The 25,764-nt window shown below is 41.9% G+C and overlaps 1 protein-coding gene across 1 annotated transcript in view; it reads right to left on the bottom strand.

The window, feature by feature from the left end:
- The window catches only part of aqr (aquarius intron-binding spliceosomal factor), an 82,352-nt gene that overhangs the window by 19,683 nt on the left and 36,905 nt on the right, over positions 1–25,764 (bottom strand). Inside the window, exons 24-31 of the mRNA XM_080750745.1 lie at positions 22,606–22,716; positions 21,669–21,778; positions 16,744–16,879; positions 15,293–15,502; positions 9,692–9,829; positions 8,529–8,600; positions 5,584–5,771; positions 4,187–4,358 (exon numbers count right to left, since the gene is read on the bottom strand). Of these exons, the coding sequence (XP_080606871.1) occupies positions 4,187–4,358; positions 5,584–5,771; positions 8,529–8,600; positions 9,692–9,829; positions 15,293–15,502; positions 16,744–16,879; positions 21,669–21,778; positions 22,606–22,716 (1,137 nt within the window). The remainder of the gene's footprint in view (positions 1–4,186; positions 4,359–5,583; positions 5,772–8,528; positions 8,601–9,691; positions 9,830–15,292; positions 15,503–16,743; positions 16,880–21,668; positions 21,779–22,605; positions 22,717–25,764) is intronic.

Here is a 25,764-nt window from a genome sequence, read left to right as displayed (position 1 = left end):
TGAGAACGAGGGACATGAAGAGAGCTACACTGCAGTTTATAATAGAAAGACACAGGAGAAAACGACATGTCACATTTGTGCGTGTGTGTGCGGACACACACACAGATATAGTAAGAACATTTTGAGGATTTTGGTCTTAAAAAATTGCACAATTTCAAATATATTTGAATAGTATTACTATAATTATATGTTGCATAGAAAATGGTGCACATAATGTATGGAAAAGGGCACTCGTCGGAGTCGTCGCCGATTGTCAAGAAAAGGTTAGGTTAAGTGAACTAATATTTATTAAATGTTTTCTCAGAGTTTATGCAAGTATTACAGACTAGAGTGACCGATTATTATGCCTGGGTTACAACAATGCTCTCAAACTAGAAATAAAGACTTATGTAAAGTGAGGGAATGCTTGAGCATGGACCGTCCAGCGTCCATGCTGGTAAAAAGAAAAAGAATGGAATGGATACGACACATTCACCGCTGATGGCACCTTCATGAGGAATAGTTTCAAATTTGTGGGATTAACCACTTAATCCCCGACCTCTGATGTCCGGGTGCGTAAGACCTTCAGCACGCAAATAATTTTCTTTATAAAAACAATGTCTGGTAGCAACGGCCACTAATCGAATATATATTTTCTACAATTGAATGTGCATTTCCCCCCAAAATCTGACAAATATTCAATATACATATTTTTTATTTTCCAGCATTAGCTGGCTCCTTCCAGTCGTGCTCGTCTCGTTTGTGTTCAGCATAAATGTGAGCTAATGGCCTGGCACCCTAGAGCACTTGGTAACCATAACAACAAGGCCAGGCCCAGCCTCATCTGGGGTTGGAGCTTAACAGAACTATATACAGTGTGTGTGTGTGTGTGTGTGTGTGTGTGTGTGTGTGTGTGTGTGTGTGTGTGTGTGTGTGTGTGTGTGTGTGTGTGTGTGTGTGTGTGTGTAGTATGTGTGTATGGAGATATATAGAGAGATTGGGGTTGAGAAAGACAGAAGTATATACAGATATATAATATATATCTTCATACCATATAGGCCCATATAAAGTATAATCACATTTCTCCCGGAAACCTATGTAATCTAATGTAAAAGTTCCTACTTGTGCCACCGAGTAAAATCCACCACACCATTTGCTCCTACTGTATATGCAATTCATAATGCAGTGAGTTAATGCTGTTTACAATGCAGCAGGCACACAGAACAGAACATAAACCCTGCACCCGAGGAAAGCAATTTTCTTTTCTAACTATAGGAGAGGTGGATTAAGGGAAACATCGTCGCCTTTTTACGAGCCATTTGAGATCCACAGGGAGGCACTAGCAATGTGCCATGGTGGGGCAAGACTCGACTTAAAATGTGCTTTAGCAAATGAGCCAAACAGGGAAGGGATAGATAGCTGCTGGCTGTCACTTGGTTGCTGGTGCTCAATGAAGAGCCTTTGGGTGTGGAGTAAGAGAATGAGTGTGTGTGTGTAGAGTGAATAGTGTGTGTGTATGTCCATGGTAGGGGTCAGAGCAGTGTTTGCACAGCTGTGACAGGCATTCACCACGCACTAGAGACACATTGCTTCTCTAGTGTCCAATTTACTCCCCCTGATTCCTTAGAAAGAGTATGTTGGGGGTGAGTGTTTGGAGTGATGTGGCCAGTTCCCCTGAGGTGCCTGAAAATGGCAACAGGCAAAATGGAGAAAGAGTTTCATGTGACTTAGTGACTCGAGAGACACACATGGTTTGCATTTTAGAACAATAAGCAGCTTCATCGACATGCCCACGTGCAACGCCTGGTTTGGGTTGGCACTGGTACCAGTCAAGATGTTGTCACAGTTACAGTAATACTATAGTGTACATAAATGCATGCTCGCCCGCATGCTCGCAAGCATGCACGCAAGCATGCACGCACACACACGCGCACGCATGCTCACTAAGGTTGGTTAACGTTCATGTTTTAACTTATACTGGTGCCTGAATGGTGGTCCAAACTTCTCCATTTCAACATTATCATTAATTAGAACATTTTCTTATTGCTTTAGAATGTTTTTGTTGTCACACACAACACAGCACACTGACACACACAATGTTGAAAGTCCCAGGGCCAGCAATTTAATGAAAGACAATATGGAAGGACAAACCCATTAGCTTGTGCTGTGCTGTGATTTCAGCTGAATATTGTGTGTACCGTAGGTAGACTGTCTATAAGAGTATGGACTATTGACCTGGCAGAAGTGTGTGTGTGTGTGTGTGTGTGTGTGTGTGTGTGTGTGTGTGTGTTCATGCACACATGAATGCATGCAGACACTCACTCCCCATTTTCATCTGCAGTCTGAGAACGGATGTCTTCAGATTAATCTACTTCACTCCTAGAACAGGCCAGAGATTACTTAATCCTGTCCATGTGTCTGTGTGTCTGTCTGTGTGCCTTACAAGTAATCTCCGGCAGCGCTGGACGGCATGACAATTTGCCTGCACACTCCCAAAAGGCCAAGGAAGTACTTTTCTAACCTTTTCTTGACCCTAAATTTACCCCCATTGATTCTGACCCAAATGCATTGGGTTCCCATCCAGGGCCTTATTTGGGTCCTCATCTAGGCCCATGCATTTGGGTCCCCATCCAGAATCAATGGGGGTAAATTTACTATAATCATTTATTTTTTTTGTCTTAGGAATGCAACGAATACAAAAAGAATATTATTTAACTCAAGTCTCCATGGTGTGACTAATCAATAGAAAAAAAATTTGGGGGTGAACTACTCCTTTAAGTCTAGGGCTGTCCTCGACTCAGGATTTATGGAGTCGATTCGAGTCGCGGGGGTTAATCCGACGCGTCGACGAATCGTTTTATAGTCTACTTTGTATAAAAAAAAAAAGGAAAAGTGTTGCTTTAAACCACGTCAACATAATACAATAATACATTAAGAGATTAATTGAATACACTGTGTTTTCGGTGATATCGGTGCGCGAGCACAAATGTTATCTGCATAGCAGTGTACAACCATAGAGTTATAACACACCGTTAAAACAAATAAAACATCTCCGCTGTTTCAACTCTGCCCCGTCTCTCGGCAGCGTGCAGTAGAGATGAGACATTCGCGAACGATTCCGCTCTCTTGAACGGCTCTTTTAAATGAACGATGGGATCCAGTCCGCAGTCGCGGGACACAGAGCACTGACAGAGTAATGAGTCAGTGTCGAGAACGGATTCATTTCAGAAACGGACCATAAAAAGGTGGAGGCACAGCTCCCGCTAGAGCCAGAAGTGTGGACATGTCATGGACGCAAACACAGCGAAACACAATCATTCATCATGGATTACAACACTGGAACAATTCAGAAGCACTTTAATTAGAAAATGTAACTTGTAGCCTACACTTGTGTATGTTAATTTGACTTTAGAAGATTGTTTACTTCGTGGACGTGCGTTTGTGCTGTGGCAGGAGGTTATTTAATATGGGATTTTGACAGCGTGCCTCCTCCTCTTAACGGAACACCGTCCCCGGCTCCGAATGTTTTAACGAAGCGGCGGTTCTGAACCGTTCTGGCCGTTCTGTCTCACTTTCACCCCTACGCTGGTGCGAGACAATAAATAGCTGTTCGCCAATTGCTACTTCTCATTGGAAGTACATGACACCAGTCCAGCAGTGCACCGCAGTAGGCTAACTGGTGATATAAAAAAAATATATATTTTCGCTTCGACTCAAACAATTGGCGTCGATTCGCGGGGCTTAAAACGACGCGTCGATTCGTCGATTTTTAGAGGACAGGCCTATTTAAGTCGCGATATAACATTTTCCATTGTAAACCGTAGCGTGCGGTCTGCGGCACCCGGTACTTCGGGAGATTGATTGATTTATCCCGTAATCTATCTGCAGATCGATAGACATGTTAAGCCCCACCAATTTAACCTGACAAGATTTTCCACCATTCCTAGACACACCTTTTGCTTCGCCTCCTAAAGATTTTGTCCCAAACTCGCACAAAAACATCTCTCTGGGGTCATGTGATCAAGACCTATGAGTCCGATTTTTAGATCCCATTCCAATTGGCTATGACTGCCTTCCAAAGTTTGTGGGCCCTGGGTAGGCAGTCCAGCCTGGCGTAGACCTGTGCTAAGAAGAGCAGTGAGCACATTTACCATCTTGCATTGTGTGTGTGTGTGTGTGTGTGTGTGTGTGTGTGTGTATTACTGACCTGGTAGAAGTAAGGGTTGGGCTCAGATTCTCCAACCCCATTGAAGTCCTCCACATTGATGAGTTGGAAGTCAAAGGTCAGGCCCGGGTTGGGCACTTGAAACTGTGGCAGAAGCTGGACATGGGGCAGGTTCCCCAGCTGCTTGTAGCGCCAGTTGTACAGGTTACACAGGCTGATGGGAGAGAGTTACCACGTTTTATTATTTTGCACACCAAAAAAAGCAGCAACATAAAATCTAAATTTTTTCACACAAGCTTGACCAATATATAAGGCAAATATTTGCATTTTTAGACCGATCAGTAGTCAAGGAGGAGACTCCCAGTACAGAAGGATTGCTAATGCTAATTCTTAACCTGCACTCTGTAGGAAAAAGATGAAAGGGAAGGTTCGTTGGGTGCAGGGTACCTACACAGTACAGTATATGACACCCACGTCACGAGTGGTCATTTGACCTTTTGTTTTGTTTCCAGAATGCTAATTTAGACATTTTACATTGTACTGTATGTTTTCTTTGCTGGACCTAAAGAATGCTCACTGTCCCTGCAGTGTTAGGTAATGGGCATCATAATAAAAGGCAACAATAAGATATACATAAAGCAGCAGAAGTAAACAATCTAGGATGACCATTACTTATGCAATAGTTAATTAAGGATTCATTCCATAGCTATGGTCTATTAGTCAAAGAATTACCACTGTGCCCATGTGCATTCGCAGTTATTTATTTAACACAATTAGTGCCTCTTAATCTGAAGGTTGCTTGGTGCCTCGGTGCCACGCAGTTTCCTCCATAGGCCGCCGCTATTATTTTGAAGGGCTGGAAGGGGGTTGTTTTTGTTTTTTTGGATTATCACTTGACGGCAACGATTACGTCATCTAGTCACATGACAGTGTGGGACAAGAAGAGGAAGATGGCTGCGCCCTGCCTTGTGCCTCGTTTACATTTAGATCTGCTGCAAAATGTCTCAAAATGGCTATTTTGTTTAAATGAAGTTTCTTTATGGGCCTCTCCATTGACTTAACATTGAGGAGCTTCACTTCGCGTGCACGCCCAACGTGCGTTGTAAACAAATCGCCGGCATTACCGATGCGGACGGGACCGGAGCGACATTAAGTAAGTAATAATATCTTTACTGTATATACAGTAAGATTCACAGTCCTCACCGTCAACGGCGCCATGGTATTAACCCTTTCAATGACGGTGAGGACTGTCAACGGCGGCAGAACAGTTAATGGTACTGAGAGGTTAGATACAGTAGTGTGTGTAGCTCTTTCTGCGGGACATCATTGCAGTTATGATGAATAATGACTAATTATCTGCCCCATACATTTTTGTAACATAATTTGAATGATCATCAATGAATTTACAGTCTGCTGTCCAAACTCCTGATGTGACGCACCTTGCGCGGGCTCTGCCCTGGGCGTCCAGGTCGACTGGGGGCACCCCCAGGCGTACAAATCGAGTGAAAAGGGACTGCTCCATGTTGGAGTACTTCTGGAAGGCCATATTCTTGATTACAGGGGGCAGTTGGTGGTGGTCTCCAATCATGATCCAGCGCTTCAGCCTGCTGTAGCCATCCTCTGGGTTCTATACAGTGCATGAGTTACAGTGGAGGGGGAAAGGCGAGGGGTTACATTAAGAACAGGAACAACTTAAACAACCGCAACTTCTCTGTGGGCCTGGAATTACTGTAGCTTAGATCAAGAATAGGTAAATAGAATATTGGATCAGGATGGGACATGTCAAACATCACTGCTATATGCAGGAACATTTGATCTGGGAGAGTTTCAAGTTGGTGGGATAGGGTGGTATTGGTATATAGCGGCTAAACCAACAGCACTATATCACAGAAAGAGGCAAAACTTTAACCTCTTTCTCTGTAAAGAACATAGATGGATGAAACACTGCTGGAAAAGGTTTCTCTACAGCGGGTCAAATGGAGCTCTTGTTCCCCACAAAGATGATGGTCATTGTGCTGGTAGGGGGTCCATGTTCTCAACACCTGCTGGTTTGCATTAATCTGTGAAAATGGTTGCACTTGATTTGCAGCTGATGTCAATCGTTGAAGATGTTGAACAACTATTTGCATTCTTAGAACCCGACTACAACATGCCATGCCAGTGTGGATGTATTTTCCCCTTATGCTGCATTCACACTGAGAGAAGCCAAGCTAATGGTTGGCTTGGTAATTCAATGTAATCTCTACGCAAACCAGCTTTTTTCCCAGCTTGGAAATTTTAAAAGCTTGTTTGCATAGAGATAACATTGAATTACCAAGCCAACCATTAGCTTGGCTTTTCTGTATGTGAATGAGGCATTAGCGATTAAATGTTTAAGCCTTTAGAAAATAGGGAGTTACAGTAAATGTTACGATTTTTTTGTCATACCCCTACTGTAATTAACGTTCCTTTCCAACCTCTTCTTTTTCATTGTCGGTCTACCCTCCTCTCACTTGTAATTCGCTCTCAGCTTGGGTGGTTTTAACAGGCAGGAAGAAAATTCTATACTCCCTTGCATTTTAAACACCTTTCGCCTGCCAACGAGAGGCTTCACATAACATCTGTTTTTCATGCTGCCACCTCCCCTTCCTCTCAGCCTGTGTCTTTTTTATCATGCTAATCAGGCTGTGAACTGCTGTCATATTTGTGTAAACTCTGAGTGCAGGATGGCTGCAGAGAGGGCTGCAGCAGGTACTGTACACCTGAGCAAAACGAATTCGAGCGGCTAAAAATATTTAGTATATTAACACATTGACCGCCATTTTAACATACCTCCGTACTCCCACCTGCCATTCGTCTCCATAGACTTCCATGTAATTCATAGTGCACGGATCATGCACACCCATGCCTAGATAATGCACCACGTGTGTCCACCTTGCTCACAGCTTTCAAACAAAAAAATCCGAATGGAAATCCGTTCAGGCATTCCTGAGATAACAGCCACTATGTTTAACAAAGATGGCTGCCAAAATGGCTGCCATGCTTGAAAGATGGGGTTGCTATGGGGGTTAAACATGAAATTTCGCGATTGCTATCATGCCTACTCCATTTTTTGGGGTCAAAATTTTTAAAAAAAAAAATTTTTTTTTGAATTTTTTTTTTTTTTTTTTTTTTTTTTTTTTTTTTAATTCTCGGGACTATCGGGCCTGGCGGGGAAAGACATTGGAATAATCTCGGGACTATCGGGCCTGGCAGGGAATGAGTTAAGTACCGGTAGCAGACTTTGTTAGAAGAAAATAAAAAAAATAAGCTATTTCTCATAGTGATGTACTCAATGTAGTATACACTCTCTGACTTAAGGTCTAACCTGGTTGCTCGATTGGCCTTTACACACCATCTGGTCAGGTCCCCGACTCCCCGCAACAAACTCCCAGGCCAACAAGGCAGCTGTGTTTAAAATGTAACTTCATTTCCTGCAATATGACATTATCATACTGTGGACCCGAGGGTTGCACGCTAAGCTGTATCATGAGCTGTGCCTAGTGTTACAGGAAGCAGTGAAGCATGAATACACTGTACAGTATTTCACTCATGACTGCTCTCCGCTGCTGCTACTAATTAGACAAGGTTTAATTGAAGCTTGACCCCAGACAAACCTGATATGCCAATGCTCATAACACTGGCAGTGATTCAATCACTGATAAAGGGTTCAGTAAGAGGGAGGGGGAATAAGATGATGCGTTATGATGTTCTTAGCACAAAGCTCTGACTGTGGCCCCGGAATAAAAGAAAGAGTCCTGAGAAACTCAGAAAAGGTAGTCGGACAGGCTGCTGTGTCCAATGGCCTTGTCAGTAAATAGACATTAGTACCATCTCAGACGATTAGGTACAAGCTTCAAACACAAGGCTCATTACTCTGTATAGATGGTTTCATCTAAGAGCTTTCATGTTGCCTGGAGACAAGCCTAAAGCCTTGTCCACATCCAGTTTACATTTGGTTGGTTTAGCTGACAATCGAAGCAGTGCAATTTCTCAGAGTATCTTTTTTTTTTCTTTTTTTTCTTTTCTTTTGAAAGTCTTAATATTAACCACTCAACATTACTAGCTACGCTCAAAAGAGTCAGAAAGGGCTTTAATATTATATTGAGGAACAGAACAGAAGGTTCAACTGTATTGGAACACCTGCCGTTGTCAGATTGCCACCATCTATGCCAACAAAACAGCAAGAGTGAGGTACAGTAGGTAGGTAGAGGTCACTGCTGAAAAAGAAACAATGAAGCATGATGGCAAGTAGTAGATAAAGAGTAGATACAAAAATTCAGCATTTTGGTTGACCAGCCTTAATACGTAACTTTCAGGTTGTAATTTGTGTGGGCACATAAATAAATATGAAGGTTCTGTTCACCTGCAGCAGTAAAGGGATGAAGGTCTCTATCTCCAGGATCTGAGCTGCTTCTTCCATCAGGATGTTGTCATACTGATGAAAACAAAACAGGTCAACAAAACATACATGACTGAAATACAGCGGGAACCAGATTCTTAAAGTTCAAGGTTGTAATTTATTGTTACGTCTTTTGTGTACTCATAGAGTAAAACTTATTTTTGTCCGGCTTCCTTTCAGATGCAGTGGTAGATATAAAATAACAGCAGAACAACTAAAACACAACACATCTAAAGATAAAATAAGTAATAAGTAATAATGACTTAGGAAAGAGAGTACAAAAGGCAAAAGAGAAAAGAGAATGAAAGAATCATCCTCAGCTGTACATGTGCATAAAGTTTGGTGTATTGTATACACCAATGACATTATTTTCCCGTAGTAGCTACTGTACTTCAGAGTGTGTTCTATGTGCAACAGGTCGGTATAATTAAAAACTTCACAGTATATATATTAATGTACAGTAGGTGCAGTTAAGCCTCAGGGCTTGGATTGGGGGAAGATATATGTTAAAGGTAGTGTAATCAAAGTATTTTGTTAAAGCTCTATATTCTGATTGTTAGTATCAAAACCTCCGCCTCATGTCAGTCAGTCAGTCAGTCAGTCATCAATATTAAGCCCATATCACGCTCCATATATGGCCGTCTTTGTCCCTTTTATGCCCATACATGGAGATCCCTGAAGTCATCAATATTAAGCCTATATCGGGGGAATTCCCATATACTGTATGGACATATTGTGTCAGTCTCATGTGATCTGTCCCTTTTATGCCCATATATGGAGATCCCTGATGTCATCAATATTAAGCCCTACCTGGGAATGCCCATATATGGGCATATTGTGTCAGTCTCATGTGGTGTCAGCGCAACCTCGCCCTTAGGGGGCTATTTTCTATAGCGTATTCTCTCGTAATTGGATCAAATTAGTATCCCTAACTGAAAATGCATTTAAAAAGATTAAAAAAAAAATAATTTAAAAAGTGGTAGAACTGGGGCGACCCCTGTTAATGAACAAACACAATGATTAGCATCAGAAAATAAAGCTATTAACACTTAATCTTAACAAAAAATATAAATATTTACTGCATGTTCAAAGTGTGCATGCATGCGAGTCAAAACAGAGAAACTCACCTTGAATCCAAGCTCCACCAGATCATGGCGTTTTAATGCAGCATGTGTGCAGGTCATGGCGATTATTTTGGCTTCCTTCACCAGCAGGTACTTGGAGCGGTCCAGCCCACTTCTCAGCAGCTCAAAGGCCCTGAACTCCTGACAGGGAAGACAGACAGGGGGACAAGTGTCAGGAGTCACCAGTCAATTGCTGTGTTATGATGGACAAGAGTGTCACAGGGGGTGGGAATACATTGGTTATCTCATAAATTTGACTGAAATCGAGAATTTCAGTATAGCTGCCATCTCACCTTTGGTTTAGTTTGTTTAAGTAATCAAGTTAATAGATAGTTGGTTAGTTAGTTGATGTGTTTTCTAGTGGGGATGAACGTGGGTCTTAGAGAGATATGAAATCAAGTAAATGTTGTTGCGCACGTGTCATGTTGGATTTTTGGGGGGCTTTACAGTTATATTAAAGCAACTTCACATTAACAGTAATATATTACATTGCAAGTCATGCTAAGCAAAGACACACGTTTATATATCGTAAAACATATATAAAGTACATCATTTATACTTTATACTCATTTATACTAAAGAACAGATCTACTGTATAAACTTCCAACAATAAATACATATGGCACAGAGACACACATACATTGACATTGCATTGCGGTTGGTGCAAGGTAATTAATCACACCTCAATCATTTTTGCCATGATGTTTCTGCTGAACTCATTTCTAAACACAGAAGTGTGTCTCCTCGCTAATTGGCTGCACAGAGTTGAATCTGAGTTCAGCACTGGCAGAGAATCTCATGTGCTGCCACCCACAACCCACAAAAAAAAGAAGAAAAAAAAAGGATTTGCGTTAATCAATATATGACCATTTCTGGAAAGAAAACCCAGACAATTGTGGATCCATGTAAGTCTTTCATCTCTGTTCCAGCCTTTATTCTAAACTGTACATAATTTGGAAGAGGTACAGTAGGGATTTAGCTGACACTTATCCACAGCGACTTACAAGTGCAAGATCAGAGTAAATGAAACTATAACAAACTAGAAGCAGTGCTCTTCCGAGCACAGGTCTCCACCAGGCCACACAAATCGGCCTGTTATAGCGCCACCATGAGGCTGATTTAAAAAATGTGGGGCAGAGGTTCTGAATTAGCATCCAGGGAGTGTGTGTGCTCAGTTTGGCAGCGATCGGGCCAACGGCGCCGGAGATTAGCTGGTAACAACCAGGCCAAACAAATCGGCCTGTTATAGCGCCACCATGAGGCTGATTTGAAAAATGTGGGGCAGAGGTTCTAGATTGGCATCCAGGGAGTGTGTGTGCTCAGTTTGGCAGCGATCGGGCCAACGGTGACTGAGATTAGCTGCTCACAAACTGCGAGGACGCACGCACGCACGGACGGACGGACGCACGGACGGACGGACGGACGGACGCACGCACGGACGGACGGACGGACGGACGGACGGACGGACGGACGGACGGAAAAACATACTCTCCCTCAGCCTTCGGCTGGTGGAGACAATGACAGGGTAGTAGAGTGGAGTGCAAACTAGAACAACCTACTTCAGTGAAATAAAGTAACTAGGATAACTTGTAAAGATGTACTTCCAACGGCTCCAAACTGCCAGTCTGTTGTAGTCTGCTGGCATTAGTTGGCAAACTTTGTCGGGCGATGAACATTGCATTCAGTCGGCTGGCAGACGCTGGTTTGACAGTGTTGCCAGGGCTGCTCATTATAAGTGACTTTGATCTTGTTTTCCTATAATGTTGCTTGTTGTGGGTTGCTTTTGTTTGGGCTTGTGTGTGTAGTGTAGTTGCTTATTTGGCCTTGGTTTCAACATTATTTTAGAAAATAGCTTATAGAGCTCAAGAGGTGGTCGCAGGTGCAGTTTTCTTATGGACCTGGTCACTTGTTTCACTCACAAAATCTGGCAACCGGAGGCGTTCTGTGCCCTCCGTGCAGAGAGGGAAAAAAAACAACACAGGTAGCAGAAGCACTATTACTAGCCTACTACTAGCTTTGCTTTGGATCAGATTGGTATAGGAATTGAGAGTGAGAATATGGTATTTAGTTAAAATGTGCGACGGGAATATGTCTCTGACTTATTTAGGCTTACGTGGTGCTGCAACAGTAGCAAACTGTCCACTCACACCCCCCTCAATCCTACCGATTCCTAGAAAAAGACGGCTCAAAACTGAACAAGCCCGGTTCTCCATCAACGGGTCCCAACAGCTTTATCGACGGCAAGTGTCTCTTGCCGAAAAGCTGCCGATGGCTCCCTTCGGCAGCAAACACTTTCCGCCACTGACGTCGTCCAAAAATCGGTGCAGTTAAAACCTTCCTTTAGCCTCGCATAGCCAGACAAATCTGCCATTGCAAAGAAATAATGCCCTTGGCAGATTAGGTCTGGCCCCTGTCAGTTATTCAAATATTTCACGGCTCACAAGTCGTGAGGAACCAACCAGGGGCCCAGTATGCAAATGTAGGGTGGGCGTATCACCTTTAGGCTACTCTGATTGGTTGTAGGTTTGAATCTTTTTGTAAAAATAAAAACAACATTGACAACAACCAGGGCCCAGTATCCAAATGTAGGGCTCCAAAGGACACAAGCACGCAACTCAAATTTCCAACTCAATCAACGTTATTCTCCGTTGACGTCTAAACATGGCCTGAGATGCTTGTAGAGTTGGCCAAGGTGTTCAGGGAAGGTCCGGACATTCCTGCGTGAGCTACTCCTCAAACAATTTGAAAGATGATGGATAGCATAATTATCAAAGCTGAGCAATAACTCTAAGCCCCTAAAGGAAAACGAAGCTCACCTCATTAAGTGTAAAATTTGACAGATACATCAGTGTCTACTGTCTACCAGTTTCATATAACAATTACACTGGCATTTGACAAACACAGCAGTGGTCTTGACACATTTCTTTTGAACGAGGACCACAGTTTCCCATTATTTATTTTATATATCTGATTTAAAGCATTTCCTTGGAGACAAATCACAGTGGCAAACTAAAAGGCTGTGGTGAAAAACAACACCTTAATGGGTTGGTAACCTACCCTACCCTTTTAGCAAAGTGATTCAGATTGAAGTAATTTATGCCTTGGGGAGCGTAAACCAGGTGTAGGTTACTGCTCAATAGTATCTTGAGAAGCAATTCCACACAGATACTTTTGCATGGCTTACATGGTAGTGTTAGATTAGGCATTACGTTTTTTTTTAAACCAAAAGAGGACTCTTAACCACATAAAACCCATGTACTTTGAAAATGACTGATCTACAAGCTCAAGATGTGTTGTAAGCTTGTAGATCTGCTATTTTTGAACAAGAAATGACACAGTCCTTTTATAACAGCTTGCGCCTTGTGCACTAGCCATGTGGAGCAGTTTAGTGTCTGTAATCCACTGGGAAGTGAATTCCGATATAATATCTAATAATATATATAGTCACACTTGTTCTCCTGTTTTTCTTTACCATATTTGGTAAGAATTATGGAGATTTTGGCATACTGGATGACGTCATCGGCTGATTATCTGTAGACCAGCTTTGCAAGCTGGTAATAATAATATCCACCTATTCTCGCCAAATGTTGGGACTATTTTTGCAGAATGTTACTCTATCATGACATGAAATTGGAAAGCTAGGGTGGATGTAATTAACTTCAAAAACTGATAATAGCAAGGCAATGTGGAAGCCCTGCTACAGGGGGGGAGGGGCAGTATGGGTAAAAACAAGACACCCATGCTATTTTCAGGTTGCCATGCTGGCTGTGGTGGGGCAGTGAGGGGAGGGGAGGGATCTCAGAGAGCATGAGGTTATAAATATTTGATGCATTACTATTTTAGCATTAATATTAAACCAATCAAAACATGCAATATTAACAAGGTCTATTTTTAACCCCTGTGGCACCAGAGTGGTTTGAATGTCGAAATCAAGCTTGGCCAGGCCTAGCAGAAAGTGTCCGAGGGGAGGGGAGGGGGTGAAAGAGGTAAACAACAAGGACAGTAAACCTGGAGGAGGAAACCAGAGAAGGAGATGTCTGCACTAGAAGTACAGAGGAATCACATTGTGTTCCCACTAATCTGTCTGTGCTAAATAAAAACTGTCAACCATGCATTCTCCGGAAGGATGGCAGTTTGAGTTCTCTCCATCATATGGCTTTCCCTATCCTACAGTGGAGAAAGCAAATGTCTTCAGAGCAGATGGATTTCATTGCAGTGTGGGTGTGGCGGAGCAGGGATCCGAGCTCCTGTGTTTGATGCAGTGACACAGGGGGCAGCCAGATAAATCAAGGTCAACACACGTGTTGAGATATTACCTCCAACCAATAACTTCTTTATTGCTTCTCAGAGGCCTTGGTGGGGGTTCCCATTAATCTCTAATGTTATTGTTATTTCTATAGAAATACTGAATGGGCTAAAGAAAGATGGCACTGACTGCATCTTCAGAGTGTGCATGATTTAGAGTGTGGTTGTGTGTGTGCAACTGTGCATGTGTATGCCTTGCATGCACGCGTTAGAAAGAGTCCGAGCGAGAAATATAGAGAAAGAGAGAGGAAGAGAAATGAATAGCCTTTATCCTTACATGTTACAATTAGATAGCTTATCTCATCCGCAAATGACATGGCTCAGATTTATTTTCAGCAAAATAATCTGCACACGCACAGCTATCTTAAAGGATGATTTGCTCCCAGCAATTTAAACAAAGAGACAGATGAAATCAGAGCGATGCAAACCTAACACGGCTGCTACAGTACTTGTAGACTTAAACATTCAGAGACAGAGAGGCTGTGTCCAGCCAATCACTGCTAATCTGAGATAACCTGCTGTCACCGTGGTGGGAGGCAAGGGAAGAAAAACACAGTCAGGTCACGTGCGCAGCGGGAAGAAGCTCCACCTGGAAACACAGCTGGCTAATGGCCTGTGAGCAATACCAAAAAAAGTGCTGACATAAGCCGCGTGCGAAGACTGAACAAGTGTGCGTGTGTGTGTGCAAGCATGCATGCTTCCATGCATGTGACCTCTTTCCATCCCACCAAAAGTTGATCTGCACGATGCATGTACAGCGGAGGTTTTGAAACTTTGTTTTGCCCAAGGCACACCAAAAGACAAATCACAGACCTGTATTCATATCTGTGCCAAGTAGCCTCTAACACGTGTGATCACTCTTATCTCTCTGTAAACATCATTTTTTTATTTACTAATGCCAAATAAAGTTTAACCACTTAACTACTGTATTTAATACTTTCACAAATAAAAAGAGTAAAAATAGTAGATCTGCAAGCTCACAACGCAACTCCATGTTTTAAGTGGTTAAACTATATATTTTAGGGTATATAATTTTGTATGAGTGTGCACAAAGCAGAGAAATAGTAAATCAGAAGATAATTCATGATAATTTGTGTATAGTTGATGGCTCAAAATCCCACGGCCCACCTGAACTTGTCTCATCGCACACCCTTTGGGAATCACTATTCTACACTATGTGTGCACCCTTGTGTGTGTGTGTGTGTGTGTGTGTGTGTGTGTGTGTGTGTGTGTGTGTGTGTGTGTGTGTGTGTGTGTGTGTGTGCGCGCGCGCGCGCGAGCGTGTGTCTGCCTGCTTACCTCCAGCTGAGTGAATATCTTCTTGATGTGGCGGTAACAGCCCTCAGCGATGTCCATGTCCTCTTCATAGGATCGACCCCTAAACACTGGCTGGGGTGCGTTGGAGAAATACTTGCGAAAGGGGAAGTGCGCGGCCACCGCCTCCGTCTCCACCTGCTTGCCCTGCTTGGGCTTGACCTTGCTCATGTACTCTTCCCAACGGGATATCACCTGCAAGAGGGCGGGCACACGATAAGCCTACTGTAGATCCACAATTATCCACGTAAACAATACATTAAAAAGATACAGAAAAGCCTACAAGGGACTTAATTGGTGTTATAAATGTGCACTGCCAGTTGCTTGAAAGGACAATTATGGCTAACAACCAGAACCTCTTTCCATTTATACAGTCTCAATCAATCACATCCATTACAAACAGTAGAACATGTTAATGGACACAGACTTCACGCATCAGCAAATCTACAACTTTCAGTCGCTATAGTGGTCACTTAGCAGAGCCTCAATAAAGGCCAAGGACTCAATCGAAATGGAATGAGAGTGTGTGTAGATTACAAGCGCTATGAAAACGAATGAACAGGGAATGTATGTGGCGATTTATCGCATTATGAGCACCATGAACATTGACAACGGACCTCTGGATCCAATCTCAACTATGACCCACAATATATACCATTAGCATCCTGTATAAACATCTCCACTGCACTGTGTATTTGGGCCATTCGTTCCGTTCACGATTAGACTGACTAGACGAGTAGAAGTCACTAGGCGACAGCCACTTCTCTTCATTAAGAACCTGCACGTTATTACATATGCTGGACTGCTGAAGATGACAGCTACACCTTCAGCTTGGCTTTGTTGCAGACATCTATTTTAGGGGCACTTCTAATGATGCATGGGGATGCGGCAAGTAATTGTCTGTGGTGGCATTTTTTTCCTGGAGCCCGGGAGGAGGCCGATAATTAGGTGACAGGAATAAACAGAGGGATATTATCTGGGTATTTGCTGTCTAGGCAATATGAGCACTGAGCCCTGGGAATGGAAAATTCAATACTGTCTGGGTGTGATCGGCATGAATAAGTCACACTGCTTTTTAGTCCACTGAAACTCTGGCATGTTTAGCTAAGACTCACAGTATTCTTGTTCTAGTTTCTAGATGGAGCTGACGGCAAGGGCATTACACATGTGGGTACTTTTTCCAATTAAGACCTGATTCTAAAAAGGCCTTCTAAATCAGTAGATCAAGCTTTTTCGTGCCAAGGATCCCCACCTGAAAATGTTTATTGCCAGGGAATATTTGTGTAAAAAACATTTTCAAGATTTTTTGCATATATACAAGCTTGAAGTGCGGCACAAAGTCCAGCACTTTTTTCTCCCAATGTAGAGGCTATTATGCCAATTCCGGAATTCCCCACACATTACTGAGTAGTGCTGTCACTGCTGTGCTGTAATACCTGGTAGAGATAGAAGTGTCCAGCAGTTTCACAGGTGTAGGAAACATCTCCCGGCACATCTAAGCTCTCCTGTAGTCTTCCCACTTCTCTGAGCAGCTCCAGTCTTCTGGCCAGGACATAGTTGACTCTGCCATACCTGGACACACACAAACACAGCACATTTATCCAGAGATACAGACTTTTCTTTTCTTATGTAGAAACATACAACACGGTTGAGAGGAGAGTTGTAGAGTTTGCCAAGACTTACCTTTCTATTGTACATGCATATGTATGCTTGTATTCCTTCCAATACAAACCCCAGTGAACTACATACAGTATGTACAGAAACGGGTTGTGTGGAGACATCAGAAGACAACAAATTACTAAGATGTTCTGAGACCTTTCTGGTGCTAATTAAAGTCGAAAAAGACAAAGTTCACTACAAACCCCCAAAGTAACAGCAGACCTAACAAATTAAAACTTGCACAATATAGGTCTGCATGATGGCTGAATTCTCAGAAAAAGGTAGTACACCCAGATAGATAATTTTAAGCCCTCTGAATCCAGTTCTTGAGACTTAAAGGCTGTTTGTCATCCCTTAAAAATGCCTTGAATGTAGATCACCCAATTGCTTTATTTTGAAGGACCTACATACATTCTGTCCAAGAAATGTACCTATGGGGCACAGGTGTCATAAATTAGATATTTCAAACTCAAACCGGTTTCTGTGAGTTGTGGACGAAACCTGTAGGAGTAGTAGCCAAAAGTATGTTCTGTAGAAAACGCAAAATGGCCTGGCATAAATAGGCGCAATATGAGGAGTCGAGTAATGATTCAAGGAATCTTGTAAGATTCAAATTAAATTATTCTTAATCTTGTCGCAACACAGTGCTTGCAAGGCAAAGTCTTAGGCCCACATTTTTGACTAAATGTTTTATGCAATTTCCGTTTTCACTTTCGACAGAGGCTAGTAAGGTAGGTGCAAAAATAAACAAATTGCACGACAAATGATAATAAAAAGTAAAACCAAAAGTAATATGTCCAAAGAATGTCCCATCATGAATCCCATTGTAAAACTGGCACAATATTCAGTAACATAAGTGATTCATAGGTGGCAATGAGACAGGCCACACACCTACACATGGGGTCCAAGATAGGGTGGCATGGTAATACTGGAGGTAAGCTCTATTTATAGCCCTCTGCAAAGCTCCTCAGTCAGCAGATGACTCAAACACAATACCACTGTACTGCCTGTCTGGTTGGGATAAAATAATAAATAAAATGGTGAGTGACCTTGTTTCACATAATGTGAAACAGTGATGCACAGAAAGCCTAGCCATTTATAATACATCAACAGCAACTATATTTAATCGCGTTTCTAATTTAATAACCCAGATCTTGACAACCCATCACAAAAAAGGAATTTGACAGGACATCAAAAATGGTTTCAGTTCAAGGAATAACCCCATCACCAAAGATCATAAGCATGCATTCATTGCATTGATACATGTTGGTCCACATTGGTCTGCATATTGAACGGTGTAGACTATATCTTGGATTTTCTTTCTTTTTTTCTTTTTTTTTGAAGTTTGTGCAGAAACTTTCAGTTGAGGTGAAATTAGGTGCAGCAGGGAAAAGCGGGGAGATATTCATTATCAGTAGAATGTCATCAACTAGAAAAAATGCAATTGGATATTGCAAGTGTTGTTGCCGTGACGCGGGTCATACTTGCAAATGAATTCCGTCTTACCATTTGAAATTGTGTGACAGACTGCAGTCATACACTATTCTTTTCATCTCTCACATGACACCATTCACACTGGTCAGTGGTCAAAAACAACTCTGAGAAATTAGGTCATTAACATGTAGGCCTACGACTTTCCTGTTTCTCCTGTTCCAAGCACTGCTGTGTGCTATAAGGGATAAGGGTGTAATTTTTTTTTCAGTTCCACAGACGGTTAGGGCAGTAATTAAAGCACAAGGACACTTTAGTAGATGTTTGGGTTGTGTAGTTAACTTGTCATGATGTCACTAGTCCAACTGGCAAATGTCTTGCTCAGTTGCGAAAATAGTCTCCTCATTGACAGCTCTCAGTGTCACTCTTTTAGTACATAAACGAACACAAAGTACATATACAGGCATAATCACAAAACCCGGTTCTGTATGTCGTTTTTTTAAATATGTCAACTACCTATGTTGATTTTGCCATTTGTATTAGGATCCACGGATCCCGATCTTCAAATAATAATCTTTGGTGATGTACTGGCAGAATCAGCTTTATGTGCTAAAAGAGTGGCTTTAAGAGCTGTTTCACCATACAATGTAATGTCGATGACTTTTTGTGCATTAAGAATATAGGCTACAAGACAGTCGGAATAGCAGCAGCCATAAAATTGGAATAAATATTCAATGAAGCTGAGCTATTTATATCTAATGATGAGTCTTTATTGGTTTGTGGGGAATGTCATCAGCTAAGGCAGAAAAAAATCATTTCAGCTGATTCATGCAAAGTCTCTCATATTGAGAAGAGGAATCTTCCCATTTATGAATTTCACAAAGTTCAGAAAGCATTGAATGAAAAATGTATTTTAGAATGTCCATTTCCAGGATGAGTTATTTATGCAACCGGCTGCACAGGTGAAAAGTGAGAAATTACCAAAGTTCCCGACTTACTTTTGAGATGGGTAGGCAGAAGCAGTATTGAAACTTGTGGGAGACATGTCTGTATTGAGATACTATACAAGATAATCGGGGCATTGAAATCTGGTAGCATCACACCGTGGCCCCAACTGTCCTGTAAGCAACTCGGCAGGGTTCTAGACACTCAGCCCCCCGATACTTGGGATGCCCCAATTATCTTGTAGTGTGCGGCCACCTTTACTATGGGGGGAACATTTGCCAAAAGGAACAGACCTACAAAAGGCTATTTTTGAAGATATTTAGTGTAGCTAGAAAACAGGAGGAGGCCTAGTATAAAGCCCTTGGGAATCTTTTCTCATCTCTGTCTCACTAGCAAGGGCTGAGTCACTGTCCCTCAAGGCAGACTATAATGCACAGACACACACACACAGTGCAGCTTACAACTAAATGTGTGGGTTAAGGTACTGTTGACTACAACTGAGGTTGCCCTACCGGGACACTTGAAGTTGTTCTTGTTTGAGAGCTGTTCTATTTGATTTGATTTATTATTTGTCATGGTAAAAAACATGTTACATGCTTCTCACAGAAACAGCAAGGATAAATACACAATGAAGTCAGTGACTTATTTCCATTGTGGTCCTTGGTCTGAGAGAAACAAAACATAATAAATACTAAATAGATATGTCCATGCTATTCTGCAAAAACCATGCTTTGACCCTTTGTTTGAAAAGAAGATAACAGCTGATGCTTTTACCAGGGGTAGCAAGTTCCAATGTATTGCTCCTACAGATCTAATTGAACATTTTCCCCATTTAACTTTTTTAACATGGGCAAGTACAGGTTGGCAATGCTGGCTCTGGTTTGGGGGAATTAAATTGGCCACTCTTCTTGTCCACTCGTGGACTTTGTACAAAAGCAATCTCATGTATTTTTTTGTGCACACCATCATACAGTACAGAAGAATAGTTATAAGAGCAAGGCTGCACAGTATATATTGTGAAGCAGCAAATCACTATTCATTAAGAGTCCCATCACAGCAGTTCTGCCTGTGCAGTTCAGCAGCATAGGGAAGAAAGGTCTGCAGAAACTAAGCATTTAGTAAACATTTAAGCTACTGGCAGAAAACTGGTAGGGTGGATGAATAGATAATGAAAGAAGGCATTTGTTAGAATTTCACTAATTCGAATTAGTCAGAATAAAAAGAATTACCCCAAAATCCCAAATGATGCATAATCTACGCACTCTCCCTGGATTTCAGATTCTGGATTTCAGAATCTGCCACGAAGCGGCAGATTTTTGCGGAACACATTTCTTGATAATGCGCCTACAGACTTTGTCCAAACATCACGCAAATCTGTACACAGTACCTCATAGTCATGTGATCAAGGCAGATCGGTCAGATTTTTCATATTTCATCATGATTGCCTAAGATTTGCTTCCAATGTTTGCAGGAGTGGTTTGTTTTGAACAAAATGCCTCAAATCTTGTGATTGGTGTGAAACTTTGCAAACAGATTTGCACTAGGCCAAGGAAGAAATGCCACCATAAATTTTTCTAATCAGCCTCATGGCAGATTAGACGCACTCTAAACGCACTCTAAAGGCCAGGGAAAAACCTCTGTCCTGCATATTTCACATAAGCCTTTTGGGGGTGACTGCAGGCTCTGCATGGAGAGATACACTGGTGGAGAGATCTGGGAGGGCTGCAATGCCTAATGAAGATAAACCAGGCATATGGACCATCGTATGGGTATCGAGTGGCCCCTGTCACTGTGTTGGCTCAGACTAAATTATGTGCTGGGCAGCTGGATTGCTTTTATGTATGCGTGCGTGGTCAGCCTTTGGTGCAACAGACTTTGTAGTGCAGATGCACTGAGTGTAAATCTGTATTTACGTACTGTATATAGGCACAGTGAATGACCCTCTTTTGGATGCGTGTGCTTTAGTTCACACATCGCACACGTACATTTCCATGTTTGTTCATGAGCATATTTAAGTGAGTGTGTGTGTGTGTGTGTGTGTGTGTGTGTGTGTGTGTGTGTGTCTTTCGTCGACTAAAACTATGACAGAAAATGTTTGTCGACTACCTTTAAATATTGACAATTTAGTCAACAAATAAAATCTAGATTAAAATGTTAGGGAGGGATTAGTGGAGAAGAGATCCTGTAGAACTAAAAGACAAGTCCTTTTATGTTTGGTTGTGCTCGGGTGTTGCGCTCTGAAAATCGGAGATCTACAATCTTACAACGCATCACGCTGTGACGCGTTGTGAGCTTTTAGATGGGCTATGTTCCCTGCTGTCCTCACCTGCTGAAATCCTTCTCCGTCTCCAGCGCCTCCTCTCCGTGTCCCAGACGTAGGAGGTGGCGTTCGTCAATGTCCAGAGCCATGATCTTCTCAAATAGCTGGTTCAGAGCCTGGAGATACACATACAGCATGAGGAAGTGCTCAGACACAGAATCTGTTTATTTTATATAGTTTATATAGTTTTTATCATGTTCTACACAACTACTTATTTTTTATCTCTATATTTTTTCGCGGTAGAAGTAGTGAGTGAATGGGTGAATGCTTTGAGACATGATTCCATCCTTGTAAAAAACTAGAAAATGGCATAGCAGGCATTTTTTAGGAAAAGTACTTATTGTATTGTTTCTATGTGACTTTTAAGTGCTGAATCCATTTCCATTACAAAGTGGTGACTCGTAGCACTCAGAATACAGCAGAAATGGATTCAGCACATAAAAATCATATTGAAACAACACATTAAGTACTTTTCGTCAAAGAAATGCCTACGGGATTCATATTTTTGGCATTTCGACTCCTGACTATTGTACACATTCGATGAGAATAAGGGTTTCTGTAATTACATTCAACCATATATTCTCCCCTTTAGCGGTGGATTTGTCAGGCAGGCTGCCATCGGTGTAAAATAGCAGCAGATTACTTTATGATTAAATACTGAGAGCAGAACACAGGGGGCACAGGGGAGCTTAGATGTAGATTTTTCCTCCATAATTCGGACATGGCTTTTTCACCTGATTAATGGCCACCTCTGGGGCGGAGCTGTGAATTCTCAATAGAAAGCTTCACTGTTATTTTGCACACAAGTTTCACTGGCTTACAGAGAAACTGTGTGTGTGTGTGTGTGTGTGTGTGTGTGTATGTGTGTGTGTGTGTGTGTGTGTGTGTGTGTGTGTGTGTGTGTGTGTGTGTGTACATTAATTTAATGTCACTTTCTCTTTACCTGGTTTGAGTGTGTGACTATGAGGGTCCTCTGCTCTGGGAAATTGTGATAGAGGTTGGAGATGATCTGGACAGCAACATCTGTCTTTCCCGTTCCTGGCGGTCCCACAACCTTGAGAGATAGGACAGGGAGAGCAGAGAATCACAGTTAGCAGTTAAGTCACGTTGGAAAAAGGACCCAGCCTCAGAGATAGCTTTGCGGTTGTGACAGTGAGGCCATGTGCCTGTCAGAACGGGCTAGCCCAGCTCCCTGTTGCTGGTGCCACGAACCCTCGTGCAGCAAGGCTGTGGTACCACTGGGAATGCCAGATCAGCCACAAAGCACACGAGGCAAGGACACAGAGAGCCAGGCAGCAGGGAGTGAGTTATACAAGGACGACGGTAGCTTCCGAGCACACCTTTTATTTCATGTTTTGTTACTGGAATACAAACGCCCCCCCGCAGCACATGAGTATACAAATATGCAAATTGCCTTTAAAAGATAAATATTTATGACAAATTTTAGGCCGAGCCAGTGTCATCTCAGGTGAGCATTTTTCTTTGCTAGTGAGCACAATTAGATCTCGCTCCAGTCTACAGTATTTCACACAAGAATCTCTGTGGTATCACTAATGCTGAAATAGCAGATCTACAAGCTCACCACTTGTCACAAGGCAGCACATTGTAAGCTTGTAGAGTGTCTATTTTCGGTGGGCCGAACCACCGTACGTCAAAGTATAAATGTGGCTCAAGATAGAAGGCAAGCCAGGCAGGCAAAGGGAGAATGTGACTTGTCTTGGCTGCTAACAACTGTAAGGCCAGGGAGGGATCAGACAGGCAAGAAGAGCAAGGCACGCATGCCGAGTTGTTTTTACAAGTCTGCTGATAGCCAGTCATATTTTATGCCCGCTAGCTATGTGATAAATAACTCAGAGCTTAACTGCCAGCTACCAATCACCAAGCAGGAGTGGCACCTCTATAAAACCTGTGCATAATACACATGTATCTGTGTCTACTCCTGCCAGGATAGCTCCAGTACACAATAAGACTGAAAGTGTCTGGTTACTGTATGTGTATGGGGTTGAACTTGTGCTTCCATACTGTAGTCACAGGCTGTGTGATTTTGTAGTTAAGTCAATCAATCTGTGTATCATCATATGATCACCATCAAAGTCAATGTTCATTTACATTAGGAAACAGGTTGGTCAAATAATGCAATCTGACTGTTTGATATGTGTATGACAATATTACTTAAGGTGAGCTTCGATCTCTGTGGAGGTAAAATAAAGTAGAATTACCTTATTATATACAATATTTAGAAGTGCAGAATTCAACAAGAACCTCATGAGAAAATGATCCACCATAAAGCAATTTTACACTTTGGCAGAAATTTGGGTTCTGTAGTTATCTTGCCATGACGAAACTCCAAATATTGGTGATATTTCTTCAATAGTTGCTCTGATGATTAAAAAACGCAAAACTTAAAATGTTCTAGCCAGTGACTCAAAGTTACTCTTTTAGAACAAAGATGGTTTTATACAATATGTAGCTGTGTTTCCTGCTATCTCTCTCTCTCTCAACTAAGGGGTCTTTGGCCTGAAAAACATTGAAAACAAAATAAAACAAACGACAATATATAAAAATGTCAAATTCCTGTAGATTTATCCCGGATTTCTTGTGTTGTGTTTATAGCAAACTAAAGACAATTGTTTCCCCGCTTAAACACACTTAAACGTTGGGCAACCTGAAAGCAAACTCCACTTGCCGAAGGTTTAATTTACTTGCCATATGGGTAGTCATTTTACAAAATAAATAACCCAAGACAGGCCATGGTACAGTATATAGTCAGCCCTTCACTCTGTGTTGGGCCAAACACCCCAGCTGTTATAGAGACACAATATACCATGACCTGTCATGAGTTATTGCTCAAGTATGGAGGTGCGTTTCGGGACAGTACAGTATTTCACTGCAGCTTACTATCTGCATCAGAGAGGGAGACTGCAGATACCTCCAGCATGTTTACTGGTGGGTGGTGGAGTACTCTTACGCTGCATTCACTCTGGCAGCTACAAAATATACAAAGCTTCAAAGCGACATATCCATCGCAGCGGTGGTGTTGAAGTGTTGATTAACACGCTCGTTGACGTCAGCATACGTTCGACGTGTGCAAAACATATAAAGAAAATATAAAGCCTTGGATTAAAAGGATCCCTGGCTAATAAGCCGAATATGCTAATACATTATAATTGTCCTTTTCTTTTATGTAGAAATAGTTCATCTTTCACTCAATAGGAGCAATGCCAGTCGCAAGTTGATGATGTTATTTGTCCATGTGTGGTCTAGCACCATGGAATTTATAGAATATATATGGGGAAAGAAAACAAAATGTAATACTTCCTATATGACCATCCAATAAATATTTTAAATGTCTTTTTATAGCACATGCATTCCATAAATTCCACAGGGTTTGACCACACATCAACTTGCGACGGCATTTCCTGTTAAATATTTAAGGTTTTAAAATGGGACTTTTTTAACCGGTATACCGATATTGTCGAACTCTTAATTTCTGATAACGATATATGCTGACTTTTTCACCAAAAGTCAATTGTCAGTTAACATCACATATCTAATAAAATAAAATAGCTATAGTATCAATATAATATCTAATTAATCTAATATAATATGTTGATGTAGTAGAGGGCAATTATAACGTATTAAGGCATATTTGGCATATTAGCCAGGATCTTTTTAACAAGAATATGACACAGGCTGACGAGAGAATTATTTCCCCCATTGGAAGCAGGAATTGGGTTTAGAGAGAAGGTGAGTGGTAGTGGTTTAACAACACTTGCTCGTTTGGTAGCCAGCTCAACTTAGATTGTAGCTTTGTAGATTTTGTAGCAGGTACAAACATTGGATGTCGCTTTGCATCTTCACGTCACTGGTTTCCACTGAAAATGAATGGTAGCCTGTAGCTTTGTATCTGCCAGTGCTAAACTATTGTCTTTGTCAGTGAGAGTGGCTTGAGTGGCTGAAAATCCTATTCTAGATCCTGTATTCCAAGAGTTAGCAGGGGAGATGTGTACCTGTCATACCAGCCAGCACTCACCTAGCATCAACATCATCACACTGCTGGATAGAAACAATGTGTGACTTATGGAGCATACTGTTGTTCAAC

Source organism: Nannobrachium achirus (assembly GCF_963921795.1).
Source record: "Nannobrachium achirus genome assembly, chromosome: 20".
NCBI classification, from domain to species: Eukaryota; Metazoa; Chordata; class Actinopteri; order Myctophiformes; family Myctophidae; genus Nannobrachium; species Nannobrachium achirus.
Note: the sequence above shows the minus strand (reverse complement) of the source record. Positions and strands in the feature narration are given on the sequence as shown.